At 41.5% G+C, this 27,647-nt stretch overlaps 2 protein-coding genes across 3 annotated transcripts in view; one reads left to right on the top strand and one right to left on the bottom strand.

The window, feature by feature from the left end:
• The window catches only part of LOC124798710 (aryl hydrocarbon receptor nuclear translocator homolog), a 530,653-nt gene extending 509,442 nt beyond the window's left edge, over positions 1-21,211 (bottom strand). Inside the window, exons 1-2 of the mRNA XM_047262226.1 lie at positions 21,013-21,211; positions 20,093-20,141 (exon numbers count right to left, since the gene is read on the bottom strand). Coding sequence (XP_047118182.1) covers positions 20,093-20,141; positions 21,013-21,043 — 80 coding nt within the window. The 5' untranslated portion in view covers positions 21,044-21,211. The remainder of the gene's footprint in view (positions 1-20,092; positions 20,142-21,012) is intronic.
• A 41-nt stretch (positions 21,212-21,252) lies between these two features.
• Positions 21,253-27,647, top strand: part of LOC124798711 (protein mono-ADP-ribosyltransferase PARP16) — a 57,199-nt gene continuing 50,804 nt past the window's right edge. The window contains exon 1 of one of the 2 annotated variants that reach the window (XM_047262228.1): positions 21,253-22,425. In XM_047262228.1, the coding sequence (XP_047118184.1) occupies positions 22,147-22,425 (279 nt within the window). In that variant the 5' untranslated portion in view covers positions 21,253-22,146. The remainder of the gene's footprint in view (positions 22,426-27,647) is intronic. The other variant, XM_047262227.1, reaches the window with a different exon arrangement.

Consider the following 27,647-nt stretch of genomic DNA (forward strand, 5'->3'; position numbering starts at 1 on the left):
GAATATGGATTTCGTCCCTCCTGGGCTGAAAGTCTGACATCTCTGCATAAATCCCATAATCCTCTCGGCGCACAGCACATTTCGTGTTCAGTCCCTGATGTTCTCATTTCAGCTGGCACTGTTACCGGAGAGTTGAACGGCCCATGCACCTTATGCGGTCACGTACCGGGAGCATTCACCGTTGTCCTTTTTTGCTAGTCTTTCCTGAAGTCGGTGCACCGCTGACTAGGTAACGCTGGCAGCAGACCTAGTCACATGATGTTGAACTGAAATATTTGGATCATGAACGTGAATATTGTAATCACTTCAAACAGTGGAATGATTTTGTATGTAGGTCGACGTACGAGTCCTCTGTCGATGCTACCAAATCTGAGTACGCTCGTTCTTTTCAGTAGATGGAACGCTATATTACAATGAAGAACTTATGATTATGGATGGAAGATCATTGCTATAAAGAAAACGAGAACTGATCACATACTGTTAGTCTCCACTACTGGTAAGAAATGAACATAAGTTTGTGGCTCCTACTCACCACAATGGTCTAGGGACACTGGAACAGTGTACTGTCAATTAATGACGGTAAGGGCCTAGAAGTTCTGATATCATTTATCCAGTCATCTTTTAACACATGGAGTTAAAAAAACGATGTATTCCGAAAATTACATTCTAACGTAAGTCCGTTATCTATTCACTGATTCGTAAATCCGCCCCCCCCCCTCCTCCCAAGAAAGAAAAATCTCTTTCTCTCGCTTAAAATATTCAGCTCGCTGTTTCCACAGTAGATGGTAAAATCGAGTCTTCACTCACACTGGCGCCTTCGTTGTTGAAGAAGAATGTATTGACCCTGCCTTGAGATGCTACTTAATGGAACGACAAACACCTACATAAAAGCTAAAACCGCCTGTTGTATGTGGACAGCTGACTACTTAATACAAAACAAGGGCCGAGCTATCCACTAGGAGCTCACTGTAACCTCTCCCAAGAATTTTGAAGTGGAGGCTCAAGGCGTCACAAAATTTTAAAATGCGTGTTCTACTGGTTTAGTTGTCGGCTAGGACGGTGGGCAGATTTCCAGCTACGTTGAGGACTGCCCGTGTGTCAGCATATTTAACAATGAAATACTGTGTACCGAAACTGATATATTACCCCTCTGGAACAACTAAAAAGTTATGATACCGAAGTATACGAAGACCTAAAGGTTGTAGGTCAGAAGGATCACACGTCACTGCAATGGTTTCCTAACCCATTATTTATCTACGTCATTTCTCCTAGTTTTCAGTGGGATAGGCACTGTACGTGCCGGTAGACTTTTAAAAAATGTCTATTTTAGTAATTAAAGAGATACAGTCTAGTTCGATAGCGCTACAAGATCGAATGTTGAGGATAATGACTACGTCTTCTTCCGGACATTGTTCGCTGAAGCATTTTCGAGTCGGCAACTTATTGAAATCTGCCTAGTAGCTCGTCGGTATTTAGTTAGCACGCAGTAACCACCGCTAACCAAACGGTCATGAGCTCGCAGTACACGCCTTACTAAGGCCATTATTTCCTCAACAACTGCACTTTAGCCGGCCGTTGTGGCTGAGCGGTTCTAGGCGCTTCAGTCTAGAACCGTGCGACCACTACGGTCGCAGGTTCGAATCCTGCCTCGGGTATGGATGTGTGTGATGTCCTTAGGTTAGTTAGGTTTAAGTAGTTCTAAGTTCTAGGGGACTAATGACCTCAGAAGTTAAGTCCCATAGTGCTCAGAGCCATTTCAACCATTTTGCAAGGGCGCGAGATTTGAGGCGGTAAACAATAAGCTGCGATCAATCAAACAATCAGATGTTGCGAATCACACCGATGGAAAGAAATAATGCTCACCACGTTAAGAATAGGACACGACTATTTACGCCATGCAACGCGACAGTTGACCCGTCGGTCCCCTACTCCACGAATACTCATACAAATTCAATGCCCAGACACTTCGCCTCTTTGATAACGACACTTAAATTTAACTACGGACATTTCCGTAACATCTTCACAGGCTGCACACGGTAGAGACACCTTTCAGTTCTTGTGGAGAAGAAGAGGACGCAGATCACCTTTTCTTTGAGTACTCCAGACTACACTGACGTGCTACAATTCTTTTACAAGAACTAGCTTGTGAAGACTGGTCATCCATTGCCAACCTGCGTGGTGGCTTTATTAGCAACGCAAGATCACACACTTTTCTACGCGTTGCACAGATTCACTATTGATGCAGACAATGGACTGCACAAAAGCATTAACACTTGATTTCACAATTATTATTATCATGTTACTGGTCTGTAACTAGGTCTATATGGTGTGTGTGCATACATGCAAACAATTATTGCACCACTAATTTTGCCGCGCGGGATTAGCCGAGCGGTCTAAGGCTCGCTGCAGTCATGGACTGCGCGGCTGGTCCCGGCGGAGGTTCAAGTCCTCCCTCGGGCATGGGTGTGTGTGTGTGTGTGTGTTTGTCCTTAGGACAATTTAGTTTAAGTAGTGTGTCAGATTAGGGACTGATGACCTTAGCAGTTAAGTTCCATAAGATTTCACACACATTTTTTGAACCACTAATTTTCTATCAATATCAGCAAAGTACGAGTTGGCTATGTGGTGTAAGCTAAAGGCCAATAAAATCAAATCAACAGGACACTGTCCACTGACACCGTTTCCTCCTCTAGCGGAATGATCCAGCAACATGTGAGTGGTTACGAGTGCGCTGTCATTTCTCAGAAATAGCTGCATTTGCCAACATTCAACGCTTGATTGAGACCACGCTTACTGGAAGTGTGGAACACCCAGAGGTAATTTTTTTAAATTTTCCGTTATATTTAACTCACAGGAAATGCAGGCGTCGTCATTTGACATAGGATATATTTTGGGGTGTGTGCAACATCGTCCGGTTGATTATAACAGGGTCTCGCTGAACATGCAAATGTGATTGCCTATACCACTAACACCCATCATCAACGAAGACACGGATAACCCGCAGATCTGCGTTGTTGTTCAGCGCATCAAGTCGATTTAACCTCACGTAGGAAAAAAAAGGGAGAACTTACGTGACACTTGGTCTGTAAGGGGAATGGAAATGTTTGGTGTCCAGGTACGAAACTCTTGAATGAACTCCTACGTTAAACTATAAACATGACACCTCTCACTGAGTGTGTTGTCAGAAGTGTCTGCTCAGATCACATTTCGCCACATTTTGTGTAAGTGCGTCTGAGGTGATGTAGCGAGCGGAAATTTGTGTAAAAGTGAATGAAAACAATGCACTAAAAAGCAGCTGATTGAGACAACAACCAGGAATACGAAACAGGATGGAAAATTTTGCTGATGACATGCTGTCAAAAGAACGACGAAAACGAGCACTAAAATCGATGTATAATAATACAGTTCAGTTAGCGATGTAATTTTAAGAAATAAAAATTTGATCCACAGAAGATGACAAAAAAGAATTGGTTCAAATGGCTCTGAGCACTATGGGACTTAAATTCTGAGGTCATCAGTTCCCTAGAACTTAGAACTATTTAAACCTAACTAACCTAAGAACATTACACACATCCATACCCGAGGCAGGATTCGAACCTGCGACCGTAGCGGTAGCGCGGTTCCAGACTGCAGCGCCTAGAACCGCTCGGCCACTTCGGCCGGCAGAAGATGACACATTGGTGTCGCAATATGTCTGGGTAAATATAAAAATAAACTAATTGAGGCTGATTTCCAAAACAAGCCAGTTTTTAAATCACAAACACGGAAGAACGAAAAGAGGAGCTTCAAACCTTACAAGGGAACCTCCCCATCGCACCCCCTTCAGATTTAGTTATAAGTTGGCACAGTAGATAGGCCTTGAAAAACTGAACACAGATCAATCGAGAAAACAGGAAAAAGTTGTGTGGAACCATGAAAAAATAAGCAAAATATACAAACTGAGTAGCCCATGCGTATGATAGGCAACATTTAGGATAATGTGAGCTCAGGAGCGCCGTGTTCCCGTGGTTAGCGTGAGCAGCTGTGGAACGAGAGGTCCTTGGTTCAAGTCTTCCCTCGAGTGAAAAGTTTAATTTTTTATTTTCAGACAATTATCAGAGTTCAGGCACTCACAAATAATCAACTTCGCTCTCCAAAATTCCGGGACATGTTCAGATTTGCTTGGACATATGCAGGGTTTGACGGTCTACACACGGAAAAATTTGAAAACGTTAAAAACATATGTTTTGACAGAGCACAGAGAAAACTGTGCGACTGTGAAACTGTTGCATTCATTTGTTGCAGTTTATGTGACACACTTATGTTTTCATCACTTTTTTTGGGAGTGATTACCACATCCACAAGAAAACCTAAATCGGGCAAGGTAGAAGAATCTTTTTACCCATTCGCCAAGTGTGCAAGTTAGGTGGATCGACAACATACTCCTGTCATGTGACGCATACGCCGTCACCAGTGTCGTATAGAATATATCAGACGTGTTTTCCTGTGGAGGAATCGGTTGACCTATGACCTTGCAATCAAATGTATTCGGTTCCCATAGGAGAGGCACGTCCTTTCGTCTACTAATCGCACGGTTTTGCGGTGCGGTCACAAAACACAGACACTAAACTTATTACAGTGAACAGAGACGTCAATGAACGAACGGACAGATCATAACTTTGCAAAAATAAAGTAAGTAAACTTTTCGCTTGAGGGAAGACTTGAAACAAGGACCTCTCGCTTCGCAGCTGCTCACGCTAACCACAGGACCACGGCGCTCTTGTGCTCACGTCATCCTTGATGTTGCCTATGTTGCCCATGGACTACTCAGTTTGTATATTTTGCTTATTTTTTCATAGTTCCATACAACTTCTTCCTGTTTTCTCGATTGATCTGTGTTCAGTTTTTCAAGGCCTATCCACTGTGCCAAATTATAACTAAATCTGAGGGGGGTGCGATGGGGAGGTTCCCTTGCTAGTAAAATTAGCATCTAAACATTAAGAAAATGTGACAGGAAGGCATAACGCTGCTGATAATACAGACGACTGTCGGTTGGAATAACGAATCTGGTAGCCTTTTGGCAGTAACAGATAATATAATCTCTGAGTTTCAGCTAGAATCTTCCCGTAACTGACAAAAAAATATGAAGACCCAGAAGACAAGGTCGGATGTCAGTGGAACTTCCTACACGAACGTAAATGATTAGAGCTGCAATTCTCTGTGAAGGATGAACGGCCGCCAGAGAGCACTACGGTTGACACCAGGTCTGATGATGTATATAAGAAGTGTGAACAGCGTCAGATGTTGAGCGATCACTGTGAAGAACACAGAGATGCTACGTGCTTGCGTGGGACATTACTAGTACTTGACAAAGTAAAACTAACCTCGTTGTGGGTCTCCGTTTGGCCAGCTAGTCGAACCGTGCCGTATCCATGTTTGCGAAACATATGGATGCACCAGTGGGCCGATGTTGGACTGCATGGGAATGTGAGAACGGGCATACTCCTCTTCAAGGTTTCGGTTGATGAAGTCTGACGATCGCCGTACTGTGCATCAAGCACATTGTTCCGTGTCACCCCGCACCATTGGTCGGGGACTAGCAGCAGACGTACTAGGGCATTACCGTCCCACGCTTAGGTTGCCGTCAACACCACGACACCAACGGCAGAAGGTCGTAACACTGTCCCTCCTTTCAATTGTCGTACAAACATCGAAATGGCAGACACTGAAATAACCAATCGCGGAATTGAAAAGCAGCTACAATCGCTTAATAGTGGAAAGGCTTCTGGACCAGATGAGATACCTATAAGATTCTATAAAGATTATGCGAAAGAACTTGTTCCCCTTCTAGCAGCAATTTATCGTAGTTCGCTTGTGCAACGAAAGGTATCTAAAGACTGGAAAAAAGCGCAGTTCATTCCCGTTTTAAAGAGAGGCCGTAAGACAGATCCTCACAATTATAGACCTATATCGTTGAGGTCAATCTGTTGTAGAACTATGGAACATGTTTTATGTTCAAGAATTATGACTTTTTGGAAAATGAACATCTCCTCTGTACCTCTATAAAAATCAACATGGATTCCGCAAACAGAGATCATGCGAAACTCAGCTCGCTCTGTTCCCCCATGAGATCCACAGCGAAGTGGGCAACGCCGCTCAGGTTGATGCCGTGTTCCTTGATTTCAGTAAGGCATTTGACTCCGTTCCGCACTGCCGTTTAATGAAAACAATACGAGCTTACGGAGTACCAGAGCAGTCCTGCGGTAGGATTCAAGACTTTATTGCAGATAGAACTTAACAGGTCGCTCTTAGCGGAACTAAATCGACAGATTTACACTATAAATCAGTCTAATCTAAAAGCCGTAAATTCAACTAAATACTTAGGTAATGCAATTACGAACAACTTAAATTGGAAGGAGCACATAGAAAATGTTGTGGGGAAGGTTAACCAAAGACTGCGTTTTATTGGCAGGACACTTAGAAAATGTAACAGATCTTAACAAGGAGACTGCCTACACTACGCCTGTCCGTCCTCTTTTAGCATACTGCTGCGCGGTGTGGGATCCTCACCAGATAGGACTGATGGAGTAAATCGAAAAAGTTCAAAGAAGGGCAGCACGTTTTGTATTATCGCGAAATATGGGAGAGTGTGTCGCAGAAATGATACAGGATTTGGGCTGGAAAAAATTAAAAGAAAGGCGTTTTTCGTTGCGACGGAATCTTCTCACAAAATTCCAATCATCAACTTTCTCCTCCGAATGCGAAGATATTTTGTTGACACCGACCTACATAGGGAGAAACGATCACCACGATAAAATAAGGGAAATCGGAGCTCGTTCGGAAAGATATAGGTGTGCTTTCTCCCCGCGCGCTATACGAGATTGGAATAATAGAGAATTGTGAAGGTGGCTCGAAGAACCGTCTGCCACGCACTTAAATATGATTTGCAGAGTATCCATGTAGATGAAGATGTAGATGATGTAAATGTAATATCCGGAGTACCACAGGGAAGTGTGATAAGACCGTTGCTGTTTACGATATATATAAATTATCTAGTACAAAGCGTCGGGAGCTCTTTAAGGCTATTCGCAAATGATGCAGTTGTCTATGCCAACGTAGCAACGCCAGAAGATAGTAAGAATTTGGAGAATGACCTGCAAAGAATTGATGAATGGTGAAGACTCTGGCAGTTGACTCTGAACGTGAATAAAAGTAACATGTTGCGCATACATAGGAAAAGAAATCCACTACTATACAGCTACCCTATTGATGACAAACAGCTGGAGACAGCGTATGCCGTAAAATATCTAGGCCTAACTATTCAGAGCGACCTAAAGTGGGATGACCATATAAAACAGATAGCGAGAAAAGCAGACACCAGACTCAGATTCGTCGGAAGAATCTTAAAGGAATGTAACTCATCCACGAAAGATATGGCTTATAAGGCGTTGTTCGCCCGATTCTTGAGTATTGTTCATCTATCTGGGATCCCTATCAGGTAGGACTGATAGAGGAGGTAGAGAAGATCCGACGAAGAGCGGCGCGTTTCGTCACGGGATCGTTTAGCTGGCGAGAGAGCGTTACGGAGATGCTAAACAAACTCCACTGGCAGACGTTACAAGAGGGGCGTTGCGAATCACGGAGAGATTCACTGCTGAAATTTCGGGACTGCACTTTTCAGGAGGAGTCAGACAACATATTACTTCCCCCCACATAGATCTCGCGTATTGACCACGAGGAGAAAATTCGAGAGATTAGAGCCGATACAGAGGCTTACCGACAATCATTCTTCCCACGCACTATTCACGAGTGGAGCAGGGTTGGAGGGATCAGAGAGTGGCGCCGAAAGTACCTTCCGCCACACACCATTAGGTGGCTTGCGGAGTATGATGTGGATGTAGATGTAGATGCGCTTGAAGTGGTATCGCGAGCGGGAAGCACAGGCTACTGATGAATGGCGTTGCACTATGATGAATCGCGGTTCTGCGCTACCCAGGATGACCACTGTCGGGCTTTGAGGTGGTAACCTAGAGGGGGGGTCCCATACTTCCAACGTTCTGAAGAGGCACAGCGGAGTTAATCCTGACATCACGGTGTGGGTAACCATCGGTTATGACTTCAGATAACCAGCTGGTGTTGATTGAGGAAACTCCGACAGCACAACGTTATGTCAGACATGTCCCGCATCCTCATGTGCTACATTTCATGCGACAGTATTGTGGTGCCATTTTTTCATGACAAAGCTCGTCCATACATGGTATGCGTCTGTCCAACTGGCTTCGTGATACTGATGTAGTCCCATGACCAGTAAGATCCCCATATCTGTTCCCGATAAAACATGTTTGGGACGAGCTGGGACGTCAACTCCGTTCCATTGCTAGTAACCCGTACGTCAAAGACCAGTTACAACAGTTTGGGTTGGCTTGCTTCAAGAAACGACAGAACGGACATATGACACACTTCGCGTATGGAATAGATGACACAGTAATAAGCATCCCTGGCGTACAGAAACAACTGAAAGAGTTGAAAACAAATAAGTCAGCAGCTACGGATGGAATCCCAATTTGGCTTTTAAAGAGAGTCTATGGCATTGGCCCCTTGCCTATCTTGCATTTCCGTGAATCTCTCGCCCAGCGCAAAGTCCCACACGACTGGAAAAAGGCACAGGTGATTCCTGTATATAAGAAAGGCAAAAGAACAGACCCGCAAAATTACAGACCAATACACCTAACATTGGTCTGCTGCAGAATCCTTTGACACATTCTCACTTCGAATATAATAATTTTTTTTGAGACCGAGAATCTTATGTAAACGAATCAGCGTGGTTTCAGAAAGTATAGCTCGTGCGAATCTCAGCTTGCCCTTTGCTCAGATGATATACTGCGAACTATGGATGAAGGGCAACAGGCAGATTCCATATTTCTAGGTTTCCGGAAAGTGTCCGACAGTGCGCCCTATTGCAGGCTGTTAAAGAAGGCACGAGGATATGGAATAGGTTCACAGATATGTGATAGTTACAGAACCCAGTATGTTGTCCTCGGCGGCGAGTGTTTATCCGAGGCAAGGGTATCGTCAGGAGTGGCCCAGGGTAGTGTGATAGGGCCACTATTATTCTCTATATACTGATATGATTTGGTGGACGGGAAAGGCAGCAATCTGCAGTTGTTCGCTGATGATGCTGTGGTGTACTGTGAGGTGTCGAACTTGAGTGACTGTAGGAGGGTACAAGATGACTTGGACAAAATTTCTAGTTGGTGTGATGAATGGCAGCTAGCAGAAAAATGGAATTTAATGCGCATGAGTAGGAAAAACAAACACGTAATGTTCGGATACAGCATTATTAGTGTCCTGCTTGACACAGTCACGTCATTTAAATATCTGGGTGTAACGCTGCAAAGCGATATGAAATGAAACAACCGTGTGATGAGGGTGGTAGGGAAGGCGAGTGGTCGACTTCGGCGTATTGGGAGAATTCTACGAAAGTGTGGCTCATCTGTAAAGCAGACCGCATGTAGGACGATAGTGCGACCTGTTCTTGAGTATTGCTCGAGTGTTTGGATCCGTACCAAGTCGGATTAAAGAGAGACATGGAAGCAATTCAGAAGCGGGCTGCTAGATTCGTTACTGGTAGGTTTGAACAACACGTGTTACGGACATGCTTCGGGAGCTCAAATACGTATCGCTGGAGGGAAGGCGACATTCTTTCCGAGGAGCATTACTGAGAAAATTTAGATATGAATTGTCGCGTGGCTAGGGCCTCCCGTCGGGCAGACCGGTCGCCTGGTGCAAGTCTTTTGAGTTGACGCCACTTCGGCGACTTGCGCGTCGATGGGATGAGATGATGATGATGATGATGATGATGACAACACAACACCCAGTAACGGAGACTGGCATTTGAAGCTGACTGCAGAGCGACTCTACTGCCTCCAACATACGTTGCGCTAAAGGAGCACGAAGAAAAGATACGACAAATTATGGCTCTTAGGGAGGCATATAGACAGTCGTTTTTCCTTTGCTTCATTTTCGAGTGTAACAGGAAAGGAAATGACTGGTAGTGGTACAGCGTAACCTCCGCCACGTCCCATAATGCATACATACAGGCTAGAGGGAGTATAACGTCATACTGATCAGCGGGTTCATACTTCCAAGTTGTGTGTAAATTTAACTCGATTTTGTAATAACTGAAATAACATCATGACATAACCTCTCAAACCGTTAAGTTTCATTTCGTTTCCTCCTCCCCTTCCGGGTGCTTCAGTTGTTTTTGGCAGACAGTGTATTTAATCGATAACAACAAACGCACTATAGGCGACAAACTTCTGTGACAACAGAAGGTCGTCGGGGGTCAATTCGAAGCGGGACTCATCAGTGAAGAGAAGTCCACCACAATCAGTGAGATTCCAAGCAGAAAACTAGTCCTGACAACGAGGAGTGATGGTCTGGGGTGCAATTTCTTTTCATAGCAGGATTCCTTTGGTTGTCATCCGCGGCATCCTCACAGCACAGCGTTAAGTTGACGATTTTTCTACGTCTCGTTTTGTTCCCTCTCATGGCAAATCATCCCGGGCTTACGTTCTACTGCTTGTCTTCGTGCTAGCCACCCCTACCTTGGCCAGCAAGGTCGCCGGATCTCTCCTAAATTGATAAAGCTTTGAGCGTCCAACTACCTTGGGATTTTGACGATCTAATAGGCCAACTGGACAAAATTTGGCATTATATTCCTCATGAGAGCATCCAACAACTCTGTCAATCAATGCCAAGCCGAATAACTGTTTGCATAAGGGCCAGAGGTAGACCAACCCGTTATTGACTAGCTCAGATTGTGAAGCTCTTTCTCTCTTGAGTAAATGATCCTTTTTTCTGAAATTTTAATCATTTCTTTGTCTGTACATGTTCAACACATCTATCGATTTCCGTCCAATTCGGATAATTCCTTCGTGGTGCGTCTTTTTTTTCGTCTTAAAAGTGCATTACTATGAACGCTGGACCGGTCCCTTCGTGCTTTTAAGGTAGGCGTGTGTCACCGGTCATACTAATGCTCTGACGTCTCCGGTTTTTAAAAATATAAAATAAATTATATTTCTAGAAACAAGCGTAGTTTTAAGAAGAGTAAAAGACGATTCTGAGACGATGAAAATAATTAAGTATATTGATGGAGAGGAGTTATTCTCTTGGCACTAAGCTAGTGATACGAATGCTGTTGTGTGCTGTCGGTGGTGTAAGTAAATGGCTGGATCTGGGAGTATGTATATTACCGATAACAGAGCCCTGATATTCGAAAACAAAAGGGAAAAAAGTGACGGTAGCTAATGCGACGTATAGACGTGGATGCGATTCTCTTTGATCAGAAAACAATGCCCGTCGAAGCCTCGCATGATACAGAATAAGATGTGTGCTTTAGATGACACGAAAGAGAAACAAATCTTACAGAATTGACATTGCCCCAGGGTTAAATACGATTCGGAAACGATGAGAGTTCAAGGAAAGAAGTTGATAATCTTGTGGAGGACGTGTGTGGTATGATCTGTGCCGGAACCATAGTGGATTGTACGGCATTCAAGAGACTTTATAATTTAGGATGGGCAGGTATCCAAGAGCAAATTGGGAAATGTATATCAATGTCGTACGTAATTACATATTGTCAGCATCCACGTTGGATATGTACCACCAGTAGAAACAAATCATTCTTTCAGGAAGTACAGAAATTTGGTGCACTTTTACCTGTAAAATGTACACTGATGACCCAAAACACTAATCACCTTCTTAATAGCTTGTTTGCCCGGCTTTGGAACGAAATACATCCCTGATTCTGCGCATCAGGGATCCGACTGTCTGTTGGTATGTCGTGGAGGTAAGTGGCATTAGATGTCTACGCACCGGTCATCTGATCTGCGTACGCGGTGCGGTGATGGCGCCCGATAGCGAGCCATTTGGAGGAGGAGGTTAGTGTTTAACGTCCCGCCGACAATGAGGTCATTAGAGACGTTTTGAGCCGTCGTTCAGCTCGACGATGGCGTTTGTGGAGAGGACCATCGAGCTAGTGTAGTAAAAATGTGATTCACCCGAAGAGCCGACACGTTTCCATTGATCGACGGTCGAATCCCGATGTCCCCGTGCCCAATGCAATCGCAACTGCCGATGCCGTTGGGACGACACGTAAACACGTAGGGATTGTCTGCTGCGGATCCCCATGTTCAACAATGTACGATGAACGGTTTACTCCGAAACACTTATAAATGCACCAGCTTTGAACTCTTTCGGCAGAGATGCCACAGATCACCAACTGCCCTACTTTACAGAGCAGATTAGCCTCCGAACACCACGTTCTGTGACGAGTCGTGGATGTCCGACCATCTTCTACCTCTTTTCGTAGATACTCATGATAATAGCATGTGAACATTCGACCAGCTTTGCTGTTTTCGAGATACTCGCTCACAAGCTTGCGTGATACGAGGGTGAGTCAAATGAAAACCTTAAATATTTTTTTAAAATATTATTTATTGAGCAGAAGTGGTACAAAGCTGCATCACTTTTCAACATAATCTCCCCCACGCTCAATGCAAGTCCTCCAGCGCTTAAAAAGTGCATAAATTCCTTTAGAAAAAAAAAATTCTTTTGGTAGTCCGCGCAACCACTCATGCACCGCATGGCGTACCTCTTCATCAGAACGGAACTTCTTTCCTCCCATTGCGTCTTTGAGTTGCTCCAAACATACGGAAATCACTTGGGGCAAGGTCTGGTGAGTATGGTGGATGAGGAAGACACTCAAAAAGCAGGTCTGTGATTGTTGCAACTATTGTACGGGCAGTGTGGGGCCTTGCATTGTCATGTTGCAAAAGGACACCTGCTGACAGCAATCCACGTCGCTCTGATTTGATTGCAGGCCGCAGATGATTTTTTTAGGAGATCTGTGTATAATTCACTGGTGACAGTGGTCCCTCTAGGCATGTAATGCTCCAAAATGACGCCCTTTTCGTCCCAAAAGAGAGTCAGCATAACCTTCCCTGCTGATGGTTCTGTCCGAAACTTATTTGGTTTTGGTGATGAGGGATGGCGCCATTCCTTGCTCGCTCTTTTCGTTTTTGGTTGTTGTAAGTGAACCCAGGTTTCGTCCCCTGTAACGATTCTTGCAAGGAAGCCATCAATTTCTCGTTCAAAGCGCAGAAGAAGTTCTTCATAAGCATCAACACGTCGTTCTCTCATTTCAGGAGTCAGCTGCCGTGGCACCCATGTTGCAGACACTTTGTGAAACTGGAGCATATCATGCACAGTATGGTGTGCTGACCCATGACTAATCTGTAAACATGCTGCAATGTCATTCAGTGTCACTTGACGGTTTTCCTTCACTATGGCTTCAACTGCTGCAACGTTCTGTGGAGTCATAGCTCATTGTGCCTGACCTGGACGAGGAGCATCTTCCACTGAAGTTACACCATTTGCAAACTTCCTACTCCACTCGTAGACTTGCTGCTGTGACAAACATGCATCACCGTACAGAACCTTCGTTCGTCGATGAATTTCAATAGGTTTCACACCTTCACTACGCAAAAACCGAATAACAGAACACTGTTCTTCCCCGGTGCATGTCGCAAGTGGGGCGGCCATCTTTATACTGATACTGAGACGGTATGTGTGCATCTACACTATGCTGCCACCTACAGGCCATTCTGCACGCTGTTTGTAGCACGCTTACCAACTTACAGGATAACGGCGCGAAATTTCGATTTGTTATTACAAATTTAAGATTTTCATTTGACTCACCCTCGAAATAATCTGCCCTTTGTCATAATCGCTTATTTCAATGCATTTCCCCAATTTCAGCTCTTACCTTTGCTAGTGATCTCCAGTCCGTGTCTGTTCCGCTTACATACGCTTGTACTTTGGCTACCACGTAACATGCCCGCAACGCCACCAGGAGGCATACAACGTTGCAGTGGGAGTGGTCATAATATTTTGACTCCGCAGTATACCACAGACAGCGACTCGTTCAATAACAAAGTGGCTCTAAAAATATTTGTCCGCAGAAACATTTAACACCATGCAAAGTTCGTGAATGTGACGTCAGCTGCACTAACAAGTAAAATACTTCTACCACACCCTCTCACCACTAACCGATTTTTTGTGTCTCGGCATACACTGTTAGTTTGGTAAACGAAAACGGGCATGAATATTTTTTCGGGTACATCACGAACTCATTTGTGACGGCAAGAACTCCTAATTTCCTCTAATTTCTCTTTCCTCTGCGTTTCTGAAGCTGATAATTTGCTAACGGCATCAGGAGCCTCATCTCCAGTGCTTGATTATTGTGTTCTGACAGTCGGAACCGGCGATTACAGTTATCCATAAAACTAACGACACGAGCTTGCTGTTCGCTGGTGGACGTGAAAGTCCCTATTAAAGCATGCCGATTCGCTTTTTCGTCGGTACACTGGTTTTAGCTGCATCTGGATAAGCGGAAGACAAACAGTGATTCACTGCAATCTGGACAACATAACCAGGGTATCAAGGGAGTGTCAGAAATAACTCCTACTTCAGGAGAGATCATTAACATATTTTGCAAAGTAGAAGAGCAAACACAACGACATTACTTTACAATTTCTCGTGTCAATAAATGTATGAGAAAGTGTGACGTAATGCTGTTGTGCTTGTTCTGCGCTCCGCGTGCCAGATAATGATATATTCGCACGACATGTAAGTAAAAGTGTCAATGAGATTATATAAATTATGCCTTTTGCACAGAGGCAGCAACATTTCGGAACATTGTCTCACTGCTACACACAGCAAAAAATCTTTTCACACTTCTCATGAATTTTAATTAACAACTAACGTATAAGTAATAGTTAGGCAGCCTGCTGTCAAAACGCGTCGTGCCAATAAACAATGGAACAACATCGTCGCTAAAGATGAGAAAGAGTAAATAATCTTGATCATTTGCTTCCACAACTGAATAAACGTCCAGCAAAGCGCTGCGTGTTGTTGTATTTCGTCACCTGAACGTGTTCATTTAAAACAAAACCGTTTGTGGTGTAATAAACTCACACGTAATGACAACAATCGTGGTTTTTATTAACATTCTGAAAACGTCATTTTATAAATTTCGCAATAGTGTCGATGCTCCAGGTCAAATATACAATTAGAAGTAATCATAAACGACAAAATTTACAATCTCGTTACGAAAATCTTTCGCTGTATAGCTGATTTCGTTGCTCTTCCAAACTTTAAGAGATTGGGTTTATGAACCCTTATAGCAATGGGAGATTTTAAAAACTAATGCTCCAAATCAGACCCGCCAGAAGTTGTCAGTTCGTCGCGAACAGCGAGGATTCTCTTGACGGCCCTGAAACAATTACAAAAGATAAGAACTTCTGTAACTCGGATACTTATACCGTGGTTAAGACAGCTGGAAGGACCCATGCATAGCTGCTTGACAACGTAGGGTACTTGAAGCAAGTGTGAGACGTGCCATGTAGTTTAGAAATAGTTCTAAATGCCTTTTCGTGCGATTGTACAAACAAAAATACTCTTTGACGTACACACGCTGGTCCTTTAAACAAGGCGTATAATAATTAGCAGCGAATACTGACACCTGTGGTCGTATCCTAGTTAACGCTAATGTATCTAAAACGTAAATTTTTTGATTAGGGCCTAAGTCGCCATTTGAGTCATGACCTTCGACAATGACATCGATCTGCTGTAGAATCCTAGAACATTTTCTGAACTCAAACTTATGGGGTATTTCGAACGAGAATGACCTCCTCAATGGCAACAAGCGTGGATTCCGAAAAGAGCCATCACGTGAAACCAACTCGCACTTTTATCACATGACATACTGAAAACTTCGGATCAAGATAGTCCGGTAGATGCGGTATTTCTTGATTTCCGAAAAGCATTTGACTCAGTACCACATCGACACTTATTGTCGAAAGTACGATAATTTGGGGTAGCAAGTGAAATTTGTGACTGCAATGAGGGCTTTCTGGTAAGGAGGATACAGCATGTTATCTTGTATGGACAGTCATCGTCAGATGTAGAAGTAATTTCGGGTGCGCTCCAGGGAACTTGACGTTCATGTTTTATATTAACGATCTTGCAGACAATATTAATAGCAATCTTAGGCTTTTTGGAGATGATGCGGTAATTTATAATGAAGTACTGTCCAAAAGAAGTTGCATAAATATTCAGTCAGATCTCGATAAGCATTCAAAGTATGCAAAGATTGGTATCTTCCTTTAAATGTTCAAAACTGTAAAATTGTGCCCTTCGTAAAACTAAAAAACATAGTATCCTGTGACTATAATATCAATGAGTCACTGTTAGACTCGCCCAACTCATACAAATACCTGGGTGTAACACTTTGTAAGGATATGAAATGGAATGATCACATAGGGTAAGGCAGGTGGTAGACTTCGGTTTATTGGAAGTGCAACCAATCTGCAAAGGCGATTGCTTACTAATTACTGGTGCGACCCATCTTAGAATACTTGTCAAGTATGTGGGACCCATACCAAATAGAATGGCGGGGGATATTGAACGTGTACAGAGAACGGCAGCATGAATGGTCACATGTTTATTGTACTTGTTAGAGAGTATTACAGTGATGCGGAAGAAACTAAACTGCCAGATTCTTGTCGATAGACGTAAATTAACATAAGAAAGTCTACTAACAAAGTTTCAAGAACTGGCTATAAATGATGACTCCAGGAACATACCGTATCGCTCACATATGGATCGCTGGATAAGATTAGAATAATTACTGCACGCACAGAGGCATTCAATCATTTTTCCGGTGGATAGAACGGGAATAAACCCTGATAACTGGTACAATGGGAAGTACCCTCTGCCACGCACTTCGCGGTAGTTTGCGTAGTATAGATCTAGATGTCGATGGCCCACTGTTTGGGAATGTGGTACATGCTTGATGAGGGCACTTGTACAGTTATCTGCGGGCTTAAGATGTCTAACGCGCCAATACGTTCCGTGAAGGATAGGTCGAGCAGGGCCTCCAGCCCTCTGGATTTTTCAGTCTAGGGTGACGTCAAAAGTGAAGTGTACAGCACTTCCGTTGGTACTGTTGAAGAACTGGAGAAGCGAAATGTGATGATCCGACGGTGCTTGAACGAATTCGTAACTCATCGCAGAAACGAGAGTGCCGTATTGCGTCCCAATGCAAGGATGACTCGTGGAACAGATTCTTTGAGCGTACAGCGAACTTTGGCAACTATCGCGCTAAAGTAGCACTGTATTTCTTGTTAAGGTATAAAATGGGCATTTGTACCTCAATTACAAGACTTAATTGAAAAGACCACATTTCAAATACATTTGTACTAACTGGGAAAACATATCATACTGAATTCAAGGACTCCTTGAACTCACACACTGTCATTTATTCTCGCAAAGTCCGTAGCTCGTGGTCGTACGGTAGCGTTCTCGCTTCCCACGCCCGGGTTCGATTCCCGGCAGGGTCAGGGATTTTCTCTGCCTCGTGATGACTGGGTGTTGTGTGATGTCCTTAGGTTAGTTAGGTTTAAGTAGTTCTAAGTTCTAGGGGACTGATGACCATAGATGTTAAGTCCCATAGTGCTCAGAGCCATTTGAACCATTTTTTCTCGCAAAGAGCTCGTTTGCAGACCTATGTTTATTGGAACGTGTCTGCTTCTATATCGTATAATTCCCCCCCCCCCCCCAAAAAAAAAGAAAAAAAAATTCAAATGGCTCTGAGCACAATGGGACTTAACATCTATGGTCATCAGTCCCCTGGAACTTGGAACTACTTAAACCTAACTAACCTAAGGACATCACACACATCCATGCCCGAGGCAGGATTCGAACCTGCGACCGTAGCGGTCGCGCGGTTCCAGACTGAAGCGCCTATAACCGCTCGGCCACAGCGGCCGGCCCTAATTACACGCAGTGAGTTTTCGCTGTTAATTATGATACATACCGTATAGCTTCAAACACAGCTTAAAGTCAAGGATGCCCTACGACAATATTTAGGGAGGAAGGGCAAGACCTTGGGTTATGGCGTATCTTAATATTCTGGAAGACCAATGGCAACCTGTAAGTAACCGTAAAAAGTACCATTTCCGATCCTGTTAAAAATCCATGTAATGTCGACTTTTAAATCATTTTCTTGAAAGAATAATTCCTGACTATGATACGTGGTTTCCTTTCCCTGAGAGCTTGGGGGGGGGGGGGGGGGGGGGGGGGGAACTTGCTCACTCGAAACTGTCTCCTCCTCGCAGTCGTCTGTACTCAACTCTGTTAATTTTGCTTATTTTTTTTCTTTCACGAGTCGGCTATCACACTTAATTAGAATGCTGCACATGGCGTCGATTGTTCTTTTCTCAGACACTGATATACACTTCTTGACCATCCTCACACAGTCACTAATATACGTTTCTTGATCATCCTCACACAGACTGTAACGACTGTTCCGCTTCTCTGGCACCTCGCAGTCATTAAGTCGTTCGTGGCATTGCTGGCATGTTCAAACACGAACTTACATGGTGTGAACATGATAACAGTAAAACCATTCTATACATACGTTCTGTTTCATTCCATTACTGTTTTCATTTCACTGAATTATTTCTAAATCTGCCGAGCCTCGTCAGTAAGCCGCATACATTTCTGTTACGATTTTCTTTTCCGATTGACATGTGTTCATGGGTGTCTTTACAGAACGAATGCTAGCTCATTTCGATGAGGAAGCTTGAAAGAAACAGGAAAAAAAACTGCTGAACGAAGATTGTATAATTATTTTGCTTTGCACGCCTGTTGCTTTCACACACGGTACGTCACATGATTGAGTTACGATACACAGTGTTCTATTTTATACTTTTTTGACTCTTGTTTTACTGAAGTTTACTTTTGATAGGTACACTTCAGAATCATACAGGCTGTTATCATTTAAACTTTCATGTTTTTGCTATTTCACCTCGTACTCTGGACGAAGCTATGCTGCACATCATCGAGGTGGGCTACATGTTTATTTTAGTTCCACAAGACTGCTGTACAGTTATCACAAGATTATAAAACGCGCTACATTAAGTGAAAGATTTAGTCCAAAACTAAATTGTTTACTGAAAAAAAAAGAAACAAATCATTGAAAAGCGGTTACCGATTATTACACCTTTTTTTGCAGCAGCGATTCAATGTCTGACAGTTGAAAAATAGTTTTATTTTGCAGTAGTAAATTTTATACCAGGTTTACATTTTCAATAACATTATTTTTCACAACCCTTTGTATCCACAATTAACCACAATAATAAAATACACACGACAACTTCTTTTTTTAACCTTTTTTGGCAGTGAGCGGGAGATATGATGCACTACTTGGTCGGCCTTTGTTAAAGAGAAAGCCTCCTTCACGCACTCCTTCAACGCTGAATTTTGAAATGAAGTGATTCATCGCAAGTTTGTCACATAGTCTGCAGCTTCGCAATTATTCTTCGTTAAGTTCTGTAATTTACATAGTCTTCGATACTTATGCTATCACAATGTATGCAGCCTTTGGTTGTTCTGAAAACATTTTAACTCCGCAACATGTAAGTACGTCTGACAACGCGTTACATTGTGTTGTGGAGAAATATCTAACCATGTCACAGGCATCTGAACACTAAATTAATTCTTACACGAAACACTGACGGATAGAAGAAGAATGCGGGTAGAGGAAGAATCTTATACCTATAACAGGAGTACCTTCGTAAGTACAATGGTTACACAGCGATAACGGAAGTTGAAGGGTTCATTTCCACTACACATTGCCAATTGCCATGCGAATGCACGCGCCATCTACCTTCAAGAACAGCTGGTGTCTTAACGCTCGACCTTGCGGCGAAAGTGGAAACCACAGCGGGAAGATGGAAATGTGGTACAGGAAGTTCCAATGTCACTATTTCTCGTCCTCCTATAGGAGTTTATTACCGCATCGTATTTTTAATTTGAGAAATAACTGCAGATGCGAGGTAGAAAAAGGGAAAAAATATTTCCACTGCGTAACTGAGTTGGGACCGTGGATAAAGTTGCGAAATCATGAAGAGAATTGTTAATGCGATAGCAAAAGTACTGTCAACAAAGTTGTGTCAAGTCTTCACACACTTTAACGTTTACTTACCCTATTGAGCCAGCACGACGTTTCTGGATGACCTTGGTAGGGTCAGTCCCTGCAAAAAGAAAAGCGTGCAACAGACTATTACTTGGTGCTCATCGTCGAACAGCTGATAAGAAAATTGCATGCAACCTCTCACACGATATCAGCTTATCTCTTATTAGAACACATGTGACAAAGAGATTATAATTTTTGCTGTTAATTTCACGACCGACGATGTGCCCATCGAATTCAACTATGATGAAACATATTAATAAAATTGACTACACTCCGACATGACTGTACGCCAAGATGTATTGCCGTAACGAAGATTTCGACTTTGTTTGGTGCATTATGTCGGTCACTCTTATAAATCCTATAAGTTACTAATTATTTTCGACCAATAACATTACAATCACAAATCTGCCACTTTATGAACTGCACCCAATATGTACACTTCAGATACAATTATTTTCTGACTCTGCTCGCTAAAGATGGAGAAAATTAACATGACCAATACGCCTATCCGCATAGATGAATACCTTAATTCTCAAATGCCTTAACCAACTATGTTCCTGTTTGACAGGAGGGCTTTCGTTACTCATGTCAAATTTTCTTCTCCGAGAGAATGAAAATCCGTAAAAAAATGTAAAATACAGGTAAGAGGACGTGGCATAAACTGCAAACCTGATAGATACATAAACAGCATATGAAAACATTAACGACCTAATGTTTTCACAAGCTGAAACATAATGTGGTGACATTACCGCAATCCCGTAACAGCATGCTTCGGTACAATGCAGCTTTTGTGGTCCACATTTTTAGCAGGGTAGTGTAAGCTACAGAAACCTTCCAAGTATCTTATTTTCCCTTAAAGCAACTTTAATATTATTGAAACATATTTTAATTTCACAACAATCAAGGACGTCTGCATTAAAGTACCTTACCTGGTACAGAATGAGTAGTTAATGCGGACATCTGACTTCGTATGCATGCGTCAGTAATGATGTTCTTCGAAACTCACGAACACTTACAAATCCTTCAAGCAGAACGATTTGAAAAGCACATACTATAAACGCCTAAAAAGTCAAAAACATTGTTTACAGCAACATGGAGGCCATATTCATTTCTCGTGTTTACCGTGGATTTCCGAGAACACACGATCAAATGCGCCATCTTTGGTCATAACCAAGAGCAAGGGTTTGTTTTGACAGGTTAGAATGTATAAGGTTAGGGACGTGTTATAGTAGGAGGCTCGAAATCGGAGCAAATAATACCATGCAGAACCGCAGTCAGACGAAAGTTGTTTTTATGGATGTTAGCAAAACACAAAAGTCCAGCCCGCGCATCGCAGTTATTACTTTTCAGTCAATTAATTTTCCTGTTCCACCTCACGAGTTGAAACCAGTAAGGATTTCCCTGTTCCTTCCATTGTATATCTCACTTTACCTCATATTTCATATAAGACAGGGAAGCAAGCGTTCTCACCTTTCCTTTGCATTATAGCAAGAAAAGTCCGTCTGTGTTCTACGTAGCATATTAGTGTTCGTTTAAATCTAGCCTACAATCACACTAAGTGAACCAGCTGCTTTCATTGACATCTCCTTCGTTGTATCAGTATGAATCAAGCGTTTGTTCCAAGTAGGCAGGTTCGACAGATATGATAATCTGGTAATAAGTTGTCATTAAAACTGTCATCGATACAAGTCATTGTTGCTGTGGGATATACTAAACACATTAGTACAAAAATTGGCATAATTTAAAATTTTAACTTCATGCATTGGACGGAATATGGATACTAAAAATGTATAATCTACTTAGGCCACTGATGTATGGTTCGGATATGCAAAGAATTTGTAAAACAGATTCTCTTTGGCAGTATTGCAGCGATATAATGTTGGCATTTTGAAATCTTCGTTGGATGTTTATTATCAAAATCGATAGTGAGGTCATCAAATTGTGTTTGGGTGCATAAAAATCCTGTTGCAATGTGAAAGTTTGCCTTACTATACATAACAAGCCATACCGAGTTAACAAAATTGCCCAATAGAAGTTTCATTTATCGAAACTAGTAATTTCTCATGGAGAAGAGCGAGGCAGAACATGTCCCCGCAGAATCAGCCTTAGATATTCCTCCTGCTGAAGTGCTGAAAGACGATGCTCCAGAGTCTGAAAACGATGCTACAGTTGCGGATAAGAAACTGGCTAGTCTTAGACTCTTATTGGAAAAAGATTTATTAGCAGCGGACGTGAAATGGAGTTTATTTGTGGCTGCTTGTCAGCATTACAGGCATGACACTTGTCTCAAACCTTTCCCTCCGAAGTTCCTTAAAGAAGACAGTAAAGACATTGATTCATTGGTACGTATTTATTTTTGTGTGTAATGTTAAGGTTGCTCAAGAATATATTCATTAGGAAGTAGTACATTGTTGAAGATTATTTCAAACTGTTAATAAACCATAAAGCAGTTTAAATACGAAATAAGTAGAATGTATGAGGAAATAGAATGTGTGTGGTAAATGCCACTGACAGGAAGCGAATCGTATTGGATTGTTGAGTCATTCTCTTTGAGAGCTTTCCCGGATAATTTATATATTTTGCAATTTATGCGCGCACTTATGAAGAAAAGCTATTGGTTTAGTGGGTTTAAAACTGCTTTGTAATTTAATCAAAATACATTAGTACAATGTACTGCTGCATGTTGAAAAGAGTGTTGTAGAATGCCTTGTTTAGCGACTACATTGTAAAAAGAAAAGTTGTAGTAGTGCATAATGTGGGTTTTTACATGATTGTAAGACAGCTGTCTGCAATTATCTAATTTAAGACCTTATCAGCTACTCTGTATGCTGCTTCTGCGTGTTTGAACCTGAGACCTGCAGTTATATTCTTGAAATAAATACATCCCATATAGATGGGCTACATATGCCTAGAAGAAGAATAGAAGGGCCCATTAACAATTTTAGTAGACTTTTTTGATTCCCCTCTTGTCCCCAAGCAATTCTTAGTTCAGTTCTATGCATGTGAATGATCACCTTATAATGCAATGCTTCTGCTTGGTGGAAGGGACAGTGGATTTTTATTATGTTCTCAGTTCCTTTATTGACTGCCATCAAGAGGCTAGGCATGTTCATTTGTGGATTGGTAGTAGCCTACTTTGGACCAATCTACAGATTGTGAAACGAACTTTGTCTAATCTTTGATACTTCAGATTCTGAATTTTTTTGTACATTTGAATTGGTAGTTGTTTGCAGAAAAAATCACAACTAAAAATCTTTTGGACCTTTCATTTTTGAGTTATTAATTTTTAAAGCTTACATAATTTTGTATTTTGTTGGTTGTTAAAACATTAAAATCACAATTTCTCAAAAACTATTTGACTTGCAAAACTAAAACTTACACCACATTATTTAGTTTCATACAAGCTTTAAAAGTATTTGCTACTTGATGATATTCATAATAGTGCACAATTTTCCCAAATCAGGCTTTTGTTAATTTTTGGAAATTGCAAAATCAGATTTATTTATTGAAAAAAGGTACATTAGTTGTATATTTTTGTTCATGTGTGTGACAAATATCATATTGATATTCCCATGGTAACATCCACCATATGATCAAAAGTATCCAGACACCTGTCTGAAAATGGCTCACAAGTTCGTGGTGCCCTCCATCGGTAATGCTGGAATTCAGTATGGTGTTGGTCCACCCTTAGCCTTGATGACAGCTTTCACACTCGCAGACATACATTCAATCAGGTGTTGTAAGGTTTCTTGGGGAATGGCAGCCCTTTCTTCACAGCGTGCTGCACTGAGTAGAGGTTTCGATGTAGGTTGGTGAACCTGGCACAAAGTTGGCATTCCAAAACATCCCAAAGGTGTCCTGTAGCATTTAGGTCAGGGCTCCGTGCAGGTCAGCCCATTACAGGGATGTTATTGTTGTGTAACCAATCTGCCACAGGCTGTGCATTGTGAACAGGTGTTCGATCATGTTGAAAGATGCAATCATCATCCCCGAATTGTTCTTCAACAGTGAGAAGCAAGAAGGTGCTTAAAACATCAATGTAGGCCTGTGCTATGATAGTGCTATGCAAAACAACAACAAGGAGTGCAAGCCTCCTCCATGAAAAATATGACATCATCATAACACCACCGCATCCGAATTTTACTGTTGGCACTACACATGCTGGCAGATGACGTTCACCAGACATTCGCCATACCCAGACCCTGCCATTGAGTTGCCACATTTTGCACCGTGATTTGTCACTCCACACATTTTTCCACTGTTCAGTTGTCCAATGTTTATGCTCCTTACACCAAGCGAGGTGTTGTTTTTGCATTTACTGGCGCTCAACCAAGAAATCCAAGTTTATTCACCTCCCGTCTGTCATAGTAATTGCAGTGGACCCTGATGCAGTTTGGAATTCCTGTGTGATGGTCTGGATAGATGTCTGCTTAACACACATTACGACCCTCTTCAACTGTCGGTGGTCTCTGTCAGTCAACATAAGGCTTTGGCCTGTCCGCTTTTGTGCTGTACGTGTCCCTTCACGTTTCCACTTCACTATCACATCATAAACAGTGGACCTAGGGATGTTGAGGAGTGTGGAAATCTCATGTACAGACGTAGGACACAAGTGACACCCAATCACCTGACCACTTTTCGAAGTCCGTGAGTTCCACAGGGTCCCCATTCTGCACTCTCAACGATGTATAATGACTACTGAGGACACTGAAATGGAGTACCTGGCAGTAGGTGGCAGCACAATGCGCCTAATATGGAAAACATGTTTTTGGCGTTGTCCAGATACTTTTGATCACATAGCGTATATTCATATAACTTTCATTTTACTGCTAAATGCAGGAACTGGTACATAGTCTATTGGACTTCCTTCTAAGTTGTCATGCAAACCTTAAAGATCGAAACACATAGAAGGCTGTCAAATCATTGATTTTTATATAGTGACAATTGGTTTCTTTACATCATTATAATTAAACACACATATTGAATTCAGATTTGGCTTTTTCACATTAAAATGAAAATATTTTTTCACTATTACAACACATGCTCAAAAAAGACTGTGAATAATTCACTTAATTATACCTCAATTTAAAAATACATTCATGTTAATCAGTATTATTTTTAATTAAACAGTGGGGTAGCCGTTATATGTAACAGTGTGTTATTTGAATGCCTTCCAGTCATAAACTTTTCACTCATCTGCAACATGAGATGGTCATCCAGGAACAATATTTTTAAAGTTGAATTATGTATCGCTGTTTTCTTTCAAATAAGACAACCTAGTTCTCCTGAGCAGTGATGATAAATTACTGATGTAACAACATGTTTTTTTCCAATATAATCTGGGAGACTTTTTGCAGTTCTTTATTTAATAGATTTGTTCTTCCATTGACAGTTGTGGGATTTAATTTACAAAGTGTGAATTTTTTTTGGTACAGTCAAATTATCTGGTCATCTTTGTTAAGAAAAAGACAGTGGTGATCCGCAAGGATGCGTAAATAAAAGGTTTACTTCGCCTTTTTCATCTCATGATGAAGTGATCTACTGTGTGTTGTCATAGGCACAAGCAATAAGCCCTGTAATCTGTTCAAAAGCGTGACACTGCACCTGGATGTATTTGAATTTTATAGCATCAAAATCCTTAAAATCAGAAACAATTTTTGCTTAACCTTTGGCTTTTCTCATAGGAATAAATGCATAATCCCTCTCTCTGTGACTGCTGTGGCTTTATAAAATCTTTTTGCCAGTCTCCTTTTTTATATTGCATGCACATCATTTGTCACATAGAAAAAGTGACTGATAACATATGTGCTTTATCTCATTCAAACAATTTGGCGAAAGGTAATATTGAGTCATGCTATGCTTTCACATCTGATTAATACATGTGTGAAGAAAACCACCTAGTTAGGTGCATTTATTAAGCCACTTGTTTAACTGTATATGAACATCTTCATGTGACAAAATGGCAAAAATGTGCCAGTGACACAATTTAAGGTGCTTAATTGTCTAATAAAAAGTAGAATGTACATGTTGGAATATGACAAGAACAGTTACTGTCGGTGGAAATGAATGTTTTTGTAAATATTGGTAATACATATTTTCTGTTGTTCTATAGATATGAACAGGTACATAAATCAAGTTATGTAAAGTGAAAAAGGTGTACTATCCATTAGAATATTTGTGTTAATTGTTATTAAGCATGGTTTAGTAAAATTTTAAAATGATGAACCTAAGAGTGGTTAATTAATACTCACTAATTTCCTTGTAATTGTAGTTTTTATGAACCAGCTGTAAACCTTGTGCAGCTGAGGTACAGCTGGCAATTGTAGTGAAATAGAATTTAGTAGTGAAATAGAATTTAAGTCTGTTCCCTTTGGAACACTATCATAAAATTTGTCATACATATTAACAAATAAACACAGTTTTAATCTGCCAGGAAGTTTCATATCAGCGCACACTCTTCTGTAGAGTGACAATTTCATTCTAGAAACATCCCCCAGGCTGTGGCTAATCCATGTCTCCGCAATATCCTTTCTTTCAGGAGTGCTTGTTCTGTAAGGTTCGCAGAAGAGCTTCTGTAAAGTTTGGAAGGTAGGAGACGCGGTACTGGCGGAATTAAAGCTGTGATGACGGGACGTGAGTCGTGCCTGGGTAGCTCAGTCGGTAGAGCACTTGCCCGCGAAAGGCAAAGGTCCCGTGTTCGAGTCTCGGTCCGGCACACAGTTTTAATCTGCCAGGAAGTTTCATATCAGCGCACACTCCACTGTAGAGTGAAAATTTCATTCTGTATTAACAAATAATGTATGACTTATGTACTGTTTTTTAAATTAAAAAATACAATTTTGAAATTTTCAAAGTTAAAAAAAAACTTTTGGTTTGGGAAAATTTAGCATTAAAATGGAATTGGCCAAGTAGCACATATTTTTAAAGCATATAATAAAGTGAACAAAATAATATAAATGTTGAGTCTGTATGTCAAATAGTTCTTGAGATATGGCCATTTTTATGGTTAGAAATGTGCTAAAAATCAGACAATTTCAGAAAATTTAAAAATGAATATGGTACCTCAGAAATGAAATTGCCCAACAAAATCATTAATTCTGAATTTTATCTTATTCTAATAGGTAGAATAAAATGAAATAACTGTAAAATTCTGAATCACAAAGGTTCAAATTTTATTTTTTTATTGGTAGATTTCACATGTATTGACCAGTGTAACATACGTCATTATTTTGGAAAATCACCTTCTGTTATTTGACACATTGGCATAACAGGTCAAGGAAACTAGGTTCTGATCTGCTCGAGATTTCAGTGCTTCCTCGATACTTCCTTGCATCTAGAAACATTATTAGTTTTGCTGTGATTGGCCTTGTGATCTTCCTCTTGTGCGTTTTCTGATTGATTTTATACGATTTATTGGGGGTCTGTGACATCAAGTGAGCCAAAGCTTACTTGGCCATAGAATGATTCTGTATGTAATTCAGGGAAAACTGGTGAGAAAATATAAAAACAAAAATGAGTCTCTAAACTTCTGCAGAGAACATTGGACAGAATAAAAGGAATGTGT

Source organism: Schistocerca piceifrons, chromosome 5, assembly GCF_021461385.2.
Source record: "Schistocerca piceifrons isolate TAMUIC-IGC-003096 chromosome 5, iqSchPice1.1, whole genome shotgun sequence".
Classification (NCBI taxonomy): Eukaryota; Metazoa; Arthropoda; class Insecta; order Orthoptera; family Acrididae; genus Schistocerca; species Schistocerca piceifrons.